General features: G+C 40.0%; 1 protein-coding gene across 7 annotated transcripts in view; it reads left to right on the plus strand.

Moving 5' to 3' along the window:
• The first annotated feature begins 54 nt into the window (after positions 1-54).
• rhobtb4 (Rho related BTB domain containing 4) overlaps positions 55-15,831 on the plus strand; it is a 34,969-nt gene continuing 19,192 nt past the window's right edge. For 2 of the 7 annotated variants that reach the window (XM_077521056.1, XM_077521062.1), the window contains exons 1-2: positions 55-218; positions 714-811. Coding sequence is in view for 2 of the 7 variants with exons in the window: in XM_077521060.1 (XP_077377186.1) it covers positions 14,915-14,943 (29 nt within the window). In the remaining 5 variants the exon portion in view is untranslated. Of the gene's footprint in view, positions 219-407; positions 592-713; positions 812-14,772; positions 14,944-15,030; positions 15,304-15,831 lie in introns of those variants that run through there. The other 5 variants (XM_077521058.1, XM_077521063.1, XM_077521060.1 and 2 more) reach the window with 5 other exon arrangements.

The raw sequence follows: 15,831 nt of genomic DNA on the forward strand, positions 1-15,831 counted from the left end.
GCCCATGCACAAGCACCGGCTGTCACTCTGTCCACTTTATGAATGGATGGGTGTGGCTCAAAGCACGCAAGAGACGAGGCTGACGTCGGAGCGCGCAGCTGCTGCTGAAGGCTGGCCCGGAGTGGAACATCAACATAAGTGGGCGCGACCACCGCGAAGAGAGGGCACGGAGCGCAGGAGAGGAGGGAAACGCTCCCCACAGCAAGGACTTGAAGTCGGTGAGGAGAACTGACGCGCACGCACGCCATACAAAGAAACCATAAATTGACTGTGCTGCAGCTTGTGATCGGATGCGTTCAGGGAGACTGGGAAAAAAGAACGTTTATTTCTAAAACAAAGCGGATATTTAAAAATAAATAAATAATATAGTGGCGGCATGTTGACTTCCCGGCGTGCCTGCGTTGTAGGTGAGACACAACAACAAGGGACGTTAAAACTCGCATCAGGACCACACCGACCCAAACGGAGAGCCACGCATGCACAACGGGTTCGACTGGGCGAGTAGATGTTTGTCTGCTCCAGAAACAAACAAAATAGCCTACTATAGCACGCGCACATCTTTTTGCAACATGAATAACTATGATTAAGTAGGTATGCATCCTCTTGGTCGACCGGTCCAAAGCAGGGCAAAAAGATTCTGATTAGATCATCATCATTATCACCATCATCATCATCATCACCATCATCATTGCATGTGTATGTGTGACTTGCAGGGAGAGGCAGAAGAGCAGCCGGGAGGTGCTAAACTGTAAGTGGACGTCGAGGAGAAAGAGACGCGAACTGATTCCGCGAGGTGGATGTCTATTTAAAGGTAGGAATCACTTGATTCTTAATAAATAAATACATTTAAAAAAAGACAACTTGTTATTGAGCTCGTGCACGCAGCAGAACTTTGTGGAGGGAGGGTGGAAGTTACATAACAGTAGTGACCGTTAAAAAAAAAAAAAAAAGTTGTGCTTATCAGAAGAACTTGTACTTTATCTCAATAAAACATCTGTTCTAATATCCAGGCCTACTGTATGCGGCTTCCTCATACTCATTATGAATATTAGTGTTCAGAAAACACATGATTTCATCAAACTTTAGTGGGTGTGTCACTTTAAGCAACTGACTTAATATCATGTGTCTTCCCTTAAGTTTGTCTCAACGGAAGCTCACAGCGACAGAGGATCACGTTAGATGTTTAATCACCTTGTAATGATTTCCTGTAGTCACTGTGACAATTGATGAACTAGTTTGGGGTGTTTAATTATTATGCAAACTCTTATATATTTCATAAAAAATGAACAGTCAGGGGGAAAGGTTACAGAAGACTTAAAAAAAAAAAAAAGTGCATCATTGTAATTTTTTGCACTTTAGCTGATGGTATGATAAAGTCAGCGCTTTCAAACTGTCGTAGCTGGTGCTTTACAGAAACACAACATAAAACATCAACAATAATGCAATTATAACACAGAAGTTAACCACTTACCAAACACAATTTGTTTATACATTCAATTCTGTCTCATTTACATAACTTTTAGTGTCTTTCTTATGGTGTAAAAAAAAAAAAAAAAAAAAGACCCTCAAGCATCCAATGGCACACCGACATCTTGTGTTTTAACTTTAACGTTTTGTGTGATTTGTGTGAATTTTGTCCAAAATCCAAATTGTTCAACCTCAGCCAGTTTAAATACGAGATGTTTTACTGTCGCTCATAGAGAGGGTTGGTGGCGGTATAGTGATCGGATGAAGTTGACATCAGTTCCCCTGTTCCTTCTCGCTCTCGTGTTTTTCTATCAGCTGTGGAATTTGAACCATTCTTCCTTCAGGGTGAGGCCGTCCCTCTGTCTGCCAATATGCAGCAGTGCAATAGGTTCAGGAGGTTTGTGTGTCTGTATGCGAATACATGTATGCACGCTTGCACGGGGAAACTAATCGCAGTCAAAAGCACGGTCCTTGGATGCAGGACATTTGCACATTACAAAAAGAAGAAATAACAAAGACACGACACAGCATGAGCTCCTCTTCCCAGAACCGCATGATGTTTGTCTTCTTGGGAAAGTTCTGCAGAGGGAGAACATGAAGTGGTGGGTGGAGGGAGAGAGAGAGAGAGAGAGAGAGAGAGAGAGAGAGAGAGAGAGAGAGAGAGAGAGAGAGAGAGAGAGAGAGAGAGAGAGAGAGAGATTCTCACTATAGCTGCATAGTTTTTAAACAAGTTGTAAATGAGGCACATATAGGAAGTGTTAAAGAGATGAGCAGGATGGAGGGACGAAGCATGCACAAACAAATGGGGTTTTGTCTAAGGTCAAAACGAGGATGAGGAGGAGGAGGGTGTCAACTACTAGAATACGCATGGCCATAAACACACCCAAATAAACATGGATTAATCCTTACATGCTGTTCGGGTCAAATGTTTTGACATTTGAAAACTAGGAAACAAAAATATCCTAACGGTCATTCTTTCACAATGAAATTCCCTAAAGCGACCCAAAATAAAATTTAAATTCCTAAACAAAATGTCAGATACGCATTTTTGTACACTGAGGGTGTTCCAGGCCAGATTTTACCATGTGTCTCAAAAATAGATTTAAGGCTAAACTGAAAGTGTTACATGCCATAGTTGTGAGGCCTTAATTCTGGAGACAGGTGCCTGTGCTCTCAGGGTAAAAACTGGCATGTCTGCATTTTCCTGCCGAGGCAGTTCGGAAGTGTAGTTTTGACTGTGAATTTGGTAGAGTAAATTTTACTGTTAAATTTTTTTTACTGTATTCAGTCGCCCTCTAAACAGATTTTACACTTGGAAGAGAGTAAAATACTAAAATAACAAACAACAAAAGACACTCAAGGATTGAGGAACGAACCCACAATCTTCAGCATGGGAGCCAGCCACTCTACCACTTGACCTATGCCAGACTTATTAGTTGACATATTGCTGGTGTGTACAAAAGACCAAAAATGGAGGTACAGGGATTCCACCTGACACCTGCTATATAATGACATAGAGCAGGAGTGGCATGGGTCAGTGGTTAGATTGTCTGTCTCCCAACCTGAAGGTTCTGTGATTGTTCCTATTGAGTGGGGTATTTTTTGTGTGTGAATATTCTACTCTCTTCTGAGTTTACTCTGTTTAGATTGGGACTGAATTTAGTGTTTTTCAGATTAAACTTTACTCCACAAATATTTACAGTGAGTCACACGACGCCTCACTGGGAGTTCCGGAAAAAACGAGTCTGTGGCATCTCGCAAGTTGGTGACAAAAAGTCGACTCGATTTTAGACTCGCAAAAAAGGCCTAACTTGTGGCGCAGGTGATGTAACACGATTCTGGTGGATATGAGCGAGCTGCTGGCAGCCAGATTTGGCACAGATTCGTGTGTGGTGGATGTCGTTGTATTTCATTCATAAATATGACAACAGCATTGGACGATCCTGGTTGTATAAATCAATTGATTGAGCAGGTTATGCTCAAAATTGAATGGAAAATGAACAGCATGTACAGTAAGGGCTACATTTTTCACCTGTGATCGTTCATCTGGCTTTTAGACTCCTTTTGGAAATACTTGTGTTTGCAGTTTATAGGCGTCTGCTACTCTAAATTGTGCTTACATGTTCAGATCACTCCATTAACAGCTCATAAAGCATCAATGCATGTGTGTGTGCGTGTCGAGAGAGGCGGATAAGAAGGTGTCGCCAGTGAAGACAGGAAATGGCCGGGCTGGGCAGAATCGAGGGGGCAAGGGGAGATAAGAAAACCCACAGGAATAGCGAGCGGCACGTCTCCTGAGCCAGGGCCCGAGCCAACAAGAGACAAAGAGAGAGGAGGGGGCACTGTAGCGATAGAGGACGTTACACAACTTCACTGTTGATTGAATGTGGTGAAAGAGGGCAAGGTTCCAGGGTCAGAGGTTGGCCACAGATGGATTGATCCACTTCATGATCAGCTTTAAGCTTCTTCTCTTAAAACCATGCGGTTGGGGGGACCATTTTTTCAATAGTGACTGTGTTATAGCATACAACAGTAACGTTAGCATCAGTGCTAACCAGTGATATTGGTTACCCTTTACTGTCAGAACTTCAGTAGTATTATTTTCTTTTTATAGCGCAATCTAACACGTTCCAGACAAGTAATCAGATTAAAGTTATTAATCAAATTAAGTGTGTGTTACTATATTTGTAATTTTACCTTGGTATTTTTTTTATTTTTTTATTTTTTTTTTGCGTGAAACAATTGTCTCGTGATGAAATACACAAGATATCCGTTCTCCTCCATTATTGGTTGTGGATCAGTTACTTGGCTGCAATTTGTGTTTTGGTTTGTTCGCAGTGTTGTGCTGGCGTTTCCTCGTTGAGCATCTGCTCATCTCGTTGAGGCCTGAAAGCTTATCGTCTTGGCCTTGATGTCTAAAAGTGTACGCGCGTCAACTTGATGACTGCACTGTGCGAGATGAATTTTCTCAGGCTTTTGCGCTGCCTTGTGTTGAATTTGTGTAGTTGAACAGGTGGGTGCTAATCTCTGACTGAACCACACATAAACCACTTCCCGTTTGTATGAAACCAAACCGAAACAAAGCAGCTCTGGTGTGTTTAGTGATGCCGTCACTGTGTTTTCAGGCCCCCTGAAAATTGTCATGTTATTTTCTCACTCATTCACTTCCTTTACAACAATAACAACACTCTCCTATTGCATTAATCATCATCATTGGCTTCCATGAAGTAAGACAAACTTTCGTCAACAACACTCACTTGCATGTTGATATTAGATTTTATTTTGGATTCTTTTTTTTTTTTCATCTTTTTTTTAATCCAATCAGATTTCAGATTGTGTACTGCCATGTCAATCTGTCAATCTAGGTTTATGTGATTGATTGAGCAGATTTCAAATTTGCCCGAAGAATGTTGGCTCTCAATAATGTCACTATATTTCCATCCTCCGATTATATTGTCAGAGTAAAACGTTGACTTGCAAAAAACACGTCTGTAGTGATTTGCACATATTAATCTGCATCTCTTGTGAGTATGATGTGTTTTGTTTGAGCAGGACTAACTCTTCCGCTACCCTCTTAAAACTGCTGTGTCAAAAACAACCCAATTTTGGTCAAAAATTTGGACCAGCCCACTAACTTGGGTCCATTTGACCCAAGTTTCTGCTGTACCACTAATTTGATCTAGTATTCACTGTAGCTTTGATTTTTTTATTTATTTTTTGTAACATCTGTCGTGCATCTTTTGCACATAGATTTTTAGTTTGATATCTGATTCTTTGTGTTTATTTTCTGCTTACTTCGCCTTGATGTATATCCAAACTGGGCCACATAAGGGGGGTGGGGGAATGAAAGTTAGTAATTTGCAACATGTGTTGTGGTGTCATATGCAGCCTAGCCTTGAGAAGTTTTTGGTAATGTTTGCTACTGTGTAGACAAAAAAATCCTCTCAGGGAAAAATGCACAAGAAAGCAGCCCCCTCGCTCTCATTTGCAGACACAAAGAGTCATACATAGATGCATGAACTCCTGAACTTACATGTGCAAACACTTGAATCAGCCAAGCTTATTGACATGCGACACATGTCTGGCCTGCTAAGAGTTGTAGGCTTGAACTCTAATCTGAAGTGAGAGAAACGCCCAAGGGTGCCATTCCTGCTAATCAGGGTTAACGCACTTTCAAAGATGGACGGACATTGTCGCTCACACCAAGTTGTTTCCCGTTTTATAATCTGTTTTCATACAAACACATTCTTGTCAGGGGGGGGAAGGGTTGCTTCTTTGCAGTTTTAGGAGGCTGATGCAAGCTGGCTGACACACTCTTTGTCTCGCCAACACGTGTGCACGCGCACACACACAGTGAAGAATCCGATATAGCAGGTCTGGGTGCAGTGTGGCGAGTTTCAGTGAGATCTGTCATGATCTTAGTCAGTGTTTGTCTCTGTGGTTCTTATCCCACATGGAAATGTGAAACTGACTCACCGCATGCCGCGCACGTCAGTTTGCCGCTTTCAGCCCATTTGGACCCATTTTTAGGCACTTTTACTACACGTTTATTTCAGGGAGTTTTATTAAAATAAGCGGCACTTTTTTGTAAGTGAGCATAATCTGGTGAGATTTATGCGCAATATCATGTTGGATGTGTCAAAATACATGATAAGCAAAACAATAGGAGGGTTTGTAACGTATTCATGGTATAAAGAGATGCATCCGTCAGGCTGTCCCTTTTAATTTTTTTAATTTTATTTTATTGTTAACATCTTATTCTGTTGAGTCAATTTTTTTCTTAGCTCAGACTGGTTATCTGTCAGTCACAGTGTATGTATTGTAGACCAGGGGTGTCCAGACTTTTTCTTCCAACTTTTTCTTTTTTCACTTTTTCTTCCACATACATAAAAATGAAAGAATGCAAGGGCCACATTGACATTCTTTGCCTTCAAATTATTTAAAAAATAAAAAAACAAACAAACAAAAAAAAACACTGTCATTGTTAATATGCTTGACAATTTTAGATCATCTTTACTTACATTAGGGTATATTTATAAAGAAAACAGTAGGGGTGTTAAAAAAAATCGATTCGGCGATATATCGCGATACTACATCGCACGATTCTCGAATCGATTCAATAAAAAAAAAATCGTTTTTTTTTTTTTTTTTTTTTTAAGAGCTCAGAATTGTTCATTCGGTAGTCTTACCGATTCAACGTCTTATCATCATTGCCTTTTTGTGTGTGTGTGTGTGTGAATCGATTTTTAAACTTCCATTTTTAATGGAAAAATATTCAACAAAACGTCTGACTTCGGGTTAGGATTCACACCTTGAGCATGGAAGAATGTTATATGAACGGAACATTAAGCCTTAATATTTTATTTTAATGCTGTTCAAACATGAAACAGATTACAACCTCTATAAGACTGAAATTTCAGATAAATAAATAATACATTTTCATATAAATCTTACACTCTACAAGCTTACTGATTAGTATTTTCTAAATTTGAATGAAAAAAATCGCAATAATCGACTTATAAATTCGTATCGGGATTAATCGGTATCGAATCGAATCGTGACCTGTGAATCGTGATACGAATCGAATCGTCAGGTACTAGGCAATTCACACCCCTAGAAAACAGTGGAAGTTTTTTTTTTCGTTTTTTTTTAGTTTATTAATGGCCAGCGGCCCTGTATGATCCTTTTTCATTGGGACATAATGAAAAGAAATGTTACTATTTCGAGATGTGTTACTGGTGAAAAACAAGGACGTGAGCGATGAGGAGGAATTTCATCTTCTCTTCCCCTATTTACCACCCCATGTAGAAAGTATGTTGTATGTACAATGCAGATCAATGACATGGGCTGTGTCAATTGTGAATTATAGCATATGCCAAGGATCACTAAACATTGGAGAGTGGGCCTCAAATGGCCCCCGGGCCATAGTGTGGAAACCCGTGAAGGCAAACAGCTCTTCACGCTCACATTCACGCCAATGGTCACTCCTCAAGCAACCTTTACATGCGTGTTTTTGGAACGTGTGAGGAAGCAGGAGACTCATATGAGCACAGGGGGAACATGTGACCTTTGACCCCAAGGCCTCATTCCCAAAAAATTGTGTTTAAATGATCGCAGAATCATCTTTGCTTATCTCTCTGCCCCTCACATGATTACATCGCTCTCATTTTAACATGAATAATTAATATCATCGGCAGTATTCCAATTAATGAACCCGGGGCTACTTAATGCTAATGCGTTTTTCAACATGGGACACGTTAGGCTGAAATCTGTGTGTTGTTATGCCCCATTATTGTTATATATTTTTGATGCAATGCTCAATTGTGCAGCTGGGAGGTAATGTGCACTATTTGGAATAAAAATTGCAAGTAAAAATGCTGCATGTTATTTTGATATGAATATAGTGCACGGTCTGAGTGACCACTGTTCACTGGTGGATTAGCTTGGATCATGGACCATCCCCACAGAGCCTCTACCCACTTGACCATTGACCTTACTTGGATACTTTAAGCCTGACGTGGTGCAGCCAGGCCAGTCAGTGAGTGACATGTGGTCCCAGTGACCATTGTATGCCAGTTGATTGAAGAGGCCATCGCGCATGCAGCAGTAGGGCAGACATAACCGGATACCAGTATAGATTTTTCCATCAGGCTATTTTTGGACACATACTGTGCATAGATATGTGTGTGTTTAATCACATTCCTGCATGTCCTGGTGCAGGCAGTTTTCATAAAATTACATATTATTTAATGCAGTATTTTTCCCCACTCTGACCCATCAAACGGGATTACATGATCCCTGTGTGGATTTAGAAATTCCAGTGTTAAACACCCTCTCAAAACTGCATTAGAGCAAATTAAAAGCGCATTAACTACTGAGGTATTGTTGTCGCTCTTTGGGGAATACCTCTTGGATTTTTTTCTTTGCTCGACTGCAATACAATGCGAGGAACAAACAACACAAGTGGATAAACAACTTGCTATGAGGCTATTTGAAGTAAACACAAGGCAGGAACTTCCTGCAAAGCCTCAGTTCACGATAAAGTGATTTTTTGTCCATCTGCGTCTCACTTGGTATGAGATTTTTTGCTTTTACGCGCACGCACGCTTGTTCCCTCCCTTCCTTTTTCTGCTCGCTATTTCTGTACGTGTGAGCAACGTCTAAATAGCAGCAGACAGTGAGACAGCCTGACGAATGATAGATTTTAGCACAAGGGGATGAGGCTAAGTTGCAAAGTACGGGTACTGTATTCAGAGCAACACAAGAGGCCCACAACCCGGTGGTAAGAATCAACAAGAAGAAAATGATGAAATTGTTTAGGTGTAGTTTGGAAACAAAACTCTCAAAGTATTACTTACTTTGCCATATGTGTAGGGTCTATTTTAGGACGGTTTATGCTGCAATTAGAGGTTGCTCCTGTCTTTTGGAGTGTATTTTACTCTTTAAGGACAGATGTTAAGATTATAAAGGCAATATATTCTGCTGGTATGTGAAGTGTAGTCTTTTTGTAAACAACTTCTCAGAACGGATTGTATTCAATTTTAAAGGTCCCACAGTAAAATATCACATGCATTTGCAAACCACAACCACGGTGCAAGATCATGTTTACATTATTTTAGGGTGGCCATAGTGGAAATGTAGCTCCACTGTGCTCCATGAAGATATGAGGTGGCTGCTAACGTACGGACTGAACAGCTAGTCTGAACCAGACTGAAGTCCAGAGGTGTTTGACTTGGCGTTCCGCTTTGTTTGATCAGGTTGATTCTGGAATTCAGACTGACCTGCACTGAGGACACACAAAGCTCACTCTTGACTACAAGCTGTACTATTATACACTGCGTATTATGCAATACTGTATCTACAGTTTTACTAGACCAACACCCAATCCAACATTTATGCCACAGCTACTACAAATGAACACTTATCAATTATACTTCTTTTATGAAAGTTTGTGTAGAGTCTGCTACTTTTAAGTAAGACTATTGAAAGCATAGAGAACATTTCTTACTCTTTGTCCAATTACTCAATTTTTCCTCTCTGACCTTTTCGTGTTTGCTGTCTGGCCTTAAACCCTGGACAAAGTTTACAAAGTGACAATGGTTGCTGTATTGTAACTAGCATAATCACTATCACCTCAGGTAGCAATCAAGTGTCAAAACCTAAGAATAAATCACCAGGAGAAAACATTTATGTATTTTTTAGTGGTGAGCATATCTGCCTCACAGTTCACAGGTTCGTGGTTGGAATCAAAGATAATTTAAGAATTGTTTGATTGCTTTCTGATTTACCAAAAATACTCCTTTCCTGACAGTTAAGAACATTAACATATTACTTGAAGCAGTCAATAAAGGCTTGGTGTCAGCAACAGTTTGACCATGATTAATTCTGTTCCCATTATTTTAAGTTGTTATGAAATACAAACAAATTGATGTTGACCCTCATCCCAAGAACAAATAATGTTCAACCTCAAAGGTTCCGCTGTACTTTTGGTATCCTACTAAAATGTCATGAGAACAAACTGTTTGCTGACAATAACTTCTAGATGTCAGAGTGGGCAGCCTCTGCAATGCACCATTATGCCCCTCAAGAATGTTAAACACTCACCGGGCCTGTCAGCTAGCTAGAAAGCTCTCTGCACATTGTCCACGCTGCACTCGCTCATAAGACAGACTCACAACAATAATCAAGCCACATGTAACTTGGACAGCTAAGCTTCATCACGAGGTGGACTTTTGACCTTTGTTAAAACGTACTTCTGAGTGTCAAAAGCTCAAGAAATCTCCTGACTATAATAGTTATTGACGACACAGGATAAATGGGTTTTTAGCCTTCTTGAAGAAAGCTTCTTCTCTGTTACTGTAGTTTGTAAGTGTGACGTATCAGTTGAATGGATAGCAGGCTACTTGAGAGGCTGACCCAATCTTTTGGGAAATATCTGGCAGTGTAACTCAAAATAGAACAACAACACATATTTTTCATTGTTTTCATGATTATCTTTGAATTCTCAGACAGAGATACTGAACCGACTTCCACTTCACATCCCTCCTGTCCAGTCATTACCTCCTTCATCCCATCTTCGCCCCAAGAACCACTTAACATTCCTGGCATTTCATTCCATCACGACCAATCATTGCCCTGATTGTCAATCCTCATGCGGTCGGTTCCCATCACTGCTAGTAATTCTTGGAAATGCTAACATTTATATGATCCCTTTCCCATGTTTGGCAAAAACATTTTTGTCGAAAGTGCTGCAATGTTTCTTTTTAGTTTGTTTTTTTAAACAGTATCTGACAGATATTTATTGGATTTAGAGTTGTTCTTATCTTTCCTGTGATAACTCCTGTCATGTCTTGTATAGTTTTGTCTGGTCGGTTTTTGTTTGGCTCCTGTGTCAACCAATAAGCTCCTTCCTGCTGCCTCTTGTTCTGTAACCAGGTTTCATTCACTTCCTGCTGGTTCCTTGTTGTGTTTATTTGTGCATGTGCTCATTTCGTAGTCTCTTTTAGATATGATTTTATTTTTGTAACCTCCAGTTTAAGTTAAAGCTCCAGTTTGTTTTACTGAATTGATATGAATTGTATAGACCTTTTTCAAAATTATCTGTTATGTGATTGTTTGTTTTTGTCATTTTAAATGTACTAGTTATCGATACACTTCCTCAACTCCATGACCATAACAAAAATTGCTTTTTGAATCCTATGTATTGTAATTTTATTTGACAAGTTTAAACTTTGTTAATTGTTGTCTGTAGTTAGAGGCCATTTATCCATTTTGACTGCTCATAAGAACAGGATTTAAAAAGAAAACACATGCAGGAAGTGTCTTCCTGTGCCCCTCATTGCTCACGGGCCTTCTTTGTAATAAATAATGTGCTTTTCGCAAGCAGGAAACAAGCATCTCCTCTCCACAAAGAATTAAATCCTAACAAATAGTCCATTCATGAGCTCTCTGACAAGTACCAGGCTCTTGTTTTATTTTCTGGTCAGGAATAACACAGTGATATGTCTTCATTAGGTTATAATGAGGAAACAACATCTGGCTAGATAAGACAATCTACAGATAACATAACAAGTCAACAATATCTTCTCCTCTGCAACAGGCCTTATCGAGCCTTCAATGTTTTTCCACTTAAACTCGCACTCATCACCAATTGCCAAATGGGCCGGCCGTTACAAAACACGCTCTGCTTTATGCCAGCGTGGCGGCTCTGACATGTACCTCTCCGAGCTAGTCAGTATGTTTGTGTGCGAGGAGAGATTAAGAGGGAAGGCAAGAGATGCAGACATTGCAACAGAAGTGCATATTTTAGGAATACCAGTATTAATATTTCCCACAAGATCACTTCTCAATGTTGCCCTTCAGTCATTCCAATCTTACCCTGAAACTTTGACCCACTCATGGGAAGACATTGAAATTCCAGCGTTGTCTGCCAAACAAAAAAACAAAAACATGAGCCAAACTCCTCCTGCACAAGTGAATGATCTCAAACTGCAGTTTTGATCTACATGTCCCATGCAATGTTTTGTAGTGTTTCTCATTGTGTGTATTAGAATTTAATCCTTGATACTGTTATCACTAACATGGTGCTGGAACTGTTTTGAAGACCCACTGCAGCTCTGACCCACTTGTGTGAGCGCACGGGGTATACATGCACACATATTTCTTCTCCTCATTGAGTGTGTATGAAGAGTGTGTTTGTTAGCGCACGATGGTGTGGGTTGAAGGCAAACTCTGCAGGCACGTGCAGTGTGAGAAGCTGGCTGTTTGGACAGCTTTAGGACCATTGCAGGCCAATTGGATATAGAATGTGGCAATGACATGGGTTAGCGCTTGTTTATTGAATAAAATGTGGTTTCTTTTTCAAATTCAAGACATATTGTATGCTGGTCAGTGCAGCTCAAAATGTTCTGAGGAGGTGCCTGGAGGGATTTTATGTTTACCCTACATAAAGAACACACCTTGTTAAAGAGTACAGCGCAACAGGAGCAAACTTCCCACACAGAGGATAAAAGAGCGAGAAAGTTCATAATCGCAAGTGCACCATTCCACTGTTTTTGCAGCACCGTGGCTGAAAAGGCCAGATGTCCCATCAGACTGTGCTGCTTGATAGTTCTCTCACAAGTGTACAAACAAAGGGGCAGACTCTCCACATTTCTAAGCCCTCGCAGTGCCAGCGCTCTTGAAGGCCTACTTTATCCCATGGCATTCCTCACCATCTTTCATGCTGCTTCTTTCTGCCCATGCCAGCCGGGTCAGGGGGCACTGTTTTCTCAGGCCGCAAAAGACCAAACTCACATCTAAGAAAGAAAGAAAGAAAGAAAGAAAAAAAGAAAGAGACTTATTCTTCAGTGTGTGCATTTTGAGCCACCTTTGGATGGGTTGAAAGTGGTGGTGGTTATTGCTTGTTGTGCAATAAGGAAAATTGTCAGTATTGAACCCTTTCACCAGGAGATACAGTATGTGAGTGTTTCCACAGCCACAGCTGTTAACAACCGAAGATTGGAAGACTTAAATGGTTGACGTGTCTGGTGCAAAAGACATTTTGCTGCCCATTACAATTTGTCAGTTGAAGGGAGAGTTGGACGATAGGTGCTGTGTTCACCACCACTTAAAAGTGCCCCTAAATAAACTAGGACGTACATAATTAAAAATATAAACAGAAGGGAGAAGATAAGTGACATAATCAATAGACAGAAACCAAAGGTCAAATATTTAATCACACTTTAGGCCCATGGCAAGACAGTTTATTTGCAGTAAGACTTTTCTTGGCGCTGTGGCCTTGAACGACTGCATCGACATCATGGAAGTGTGAGGGAGTTTATTGTGTCCTTTGTTTTCAGAGCTCAGTACCAGTACCTGCCAGTAGATGTCTGTCTTCAGTCTTCCACAAACACAAAGGAAATGTCAGATGAGCCAGGGAGCGACTGCATAATGTCCGATTTGACTTCGCTTCATAAAATACATAGCACCACAAATTCTGTTACAAGTCAAATGACTGACAGCTATCTTCGAACACTGCTATGAAAACATGCCTGAGCAAAGTGACATCACAATCACATATTTCAAATATATTAATCGGGTTTCTGGCAAGACTGCAACAGTTTCCTCTTCAGATCAGCTTAAAATTCCAGGAATTAATTCCTAGAGATAAATATGGGCCCAAAAGGTACAGTATTTTCCATTGCAGTCCATCCCATTTATGTCAATGGGTAATATATCACAATAAACTATATAGATTTAAATATATATTTGTGTATATTTGTATATGTGTGTGTGTGTGTGTGTGTATATATATATATATATATATATATATATATATATATATATATATATATATATATATATATATATATATATATATATATATATATATATATATATATGTATATGTATATATTAGGGCTGAACAATATATCGAAAAAATATTGATATCGCGATATTGGCCCTTGCAATATGCATATCGCAAAGGCATGCAATAAGTTTTATATGGAATTTTATGCTTTTTATATGAATTTGACCAGTCAGATACTAACTAAAATGTGCATCGCCATTCAATAGTTGAAAATTATCAAGACATAATTACACTTAATTAACTAAGATTACATTAAGGTTGCTTATTTTCCCACATGAAAAATGTTTTTCTTTCATTAGGTAATAAAAATGTAATTTCTTTAGGTACATGTTAAATATCGCAATAATATCAATATCGCAATGTTCAGCAAGTATATCGCATATCGCATGTTTTTCCAATATCGTGCAGCCCTAGTATGTGTATATATATATATATATATATATATAAACAACCATCCATCCATCCATTTTCTTATTCACTTCTTCCTCACAATGGTCACAGACCAATACAATTTTTATTTAGCCTATTTTTATTGCATGCCCTTATACCTATATTGTAGTTTTATGTCCTTTATTATGCAAGTAGCCTGATGTTATGGCTTGCGAGTGTTTTTCTACGTGACGGGAGGATCATGTTCACTCCACAGTACATGCTTTTTCTGATAGCACATGAACGCCGCATGGCAGGAGTTGGGTGAATAGTGCCGTGACGTCACGGCTGGGGGCGTGTCTTTTGATGAAATCAGCTGGGGAAACAACAACAGCAAAGGAGGTGGCTCAGACTGGAACCGAGTGTCTGGCACATTAATGTGTACTTTTCAACCTATAAAAGTGATCTTTTGAGTTCCAAACGCGTCTTTTGTCACCAGTGGATGACTGAAACAGAAGCGAGGCTGGCGAAGCTTTGAGAAGGCGGCCACGGGAAGCAGGAAAAGGGGGGGGGGGGGGGGGGGGGTGAGAGGGCAGAGGTCCTTTTTGTCCCCTTGTAGATATACTACATGCTCTTTGTGTCAAGGGGACCAGAAAACGATCACCTATTTGTTCTCCCTGCGTGTCCTTGCCCGGTTTGCGAGACGGGCACCCCCAGCAGAGTGGCATGTGGGTCAATTCCGGAACCGTCGGAAGGTAGGGACCCCCTTCCATTCAACAAAGAAAGAAAGAAAGAAAAAAAAAGATCACATGCTCCCAATTGCATGCCATCAATCACCTCATTTAATCCTGAAAGTTAACGCCGTTCTCTTCGTGTCATGTTGACTCGCTTTTTTTCTGCACTTAATGGGGCTTTAATCTCCTTTCGTCACTAATAACCCAACATAGATGCATCGCTTCCTATTGCAAGCAGATATGTTTACAGTGGTGGGATTATTGATGCCCTGGCTGCTTTTGCTGAGGTGTTACGTGTCTTAGTGCAGCGGATGGGCTTGGTGTGTTATGCAAGATTTATCAGCTGCATCTTTTGGCATGTGGAATGATGATATCTACCCTGTATGTATATGTATGTGTGTATATGTATATGTATATGTATATGTATGTGTGTGTGTATATGTATATATATATATATATATATATATATATATATATATATATATATTTATTTATTTATTTATTTATTTAAAAAATGAATATGCTCTTTGCAAAATGCATTTACCTTGGTGTGCACGTTCGGTTTCCCCCCAAAAATTATGAATGAGTCAGGTGCTTATGAATGGGAGGTAGTGCTTCATTGATAAGTGTGATCTCATTCTCAGGCAAGACGCGCTAATAAATGGAGAATTCTGTGCGTGCCCGTCTCGGTTGGGATGTGACGATGGCAGCCCATTTTCTGCAAGGAAATGTTAAGTTTGACAGCACGCACGAGTGCTGAGCCTGTAGCTATGACGTCAGCAGAGGGCTTGCGTTACACAGGTGGCAGGCACAGGGGGGAGGGTGATAGTGCAAGCATCCTGATTGGAATGTAAATCCACCTGTTAAAATCTATTAGAAGTATTGGAAGTAATGGTTTTATAGTTTGCT

This window comes from Festucalex cinctus, chromosome 5 (genome assembly GCF_051991245.1).
Source record: "Festucalex cinctus isolate MCC-2025b chromosome 5, RoL_Fcin_1.0, whole genome shotgun sequence".
Classification (NCBI taxonomy): domain Eukaryota; kingdom Metazoa; phylum Chordata; class Actinopteri; order Syngnathiformes; family Syngnathidae; genus Festucalex; species Festucalex cinctus.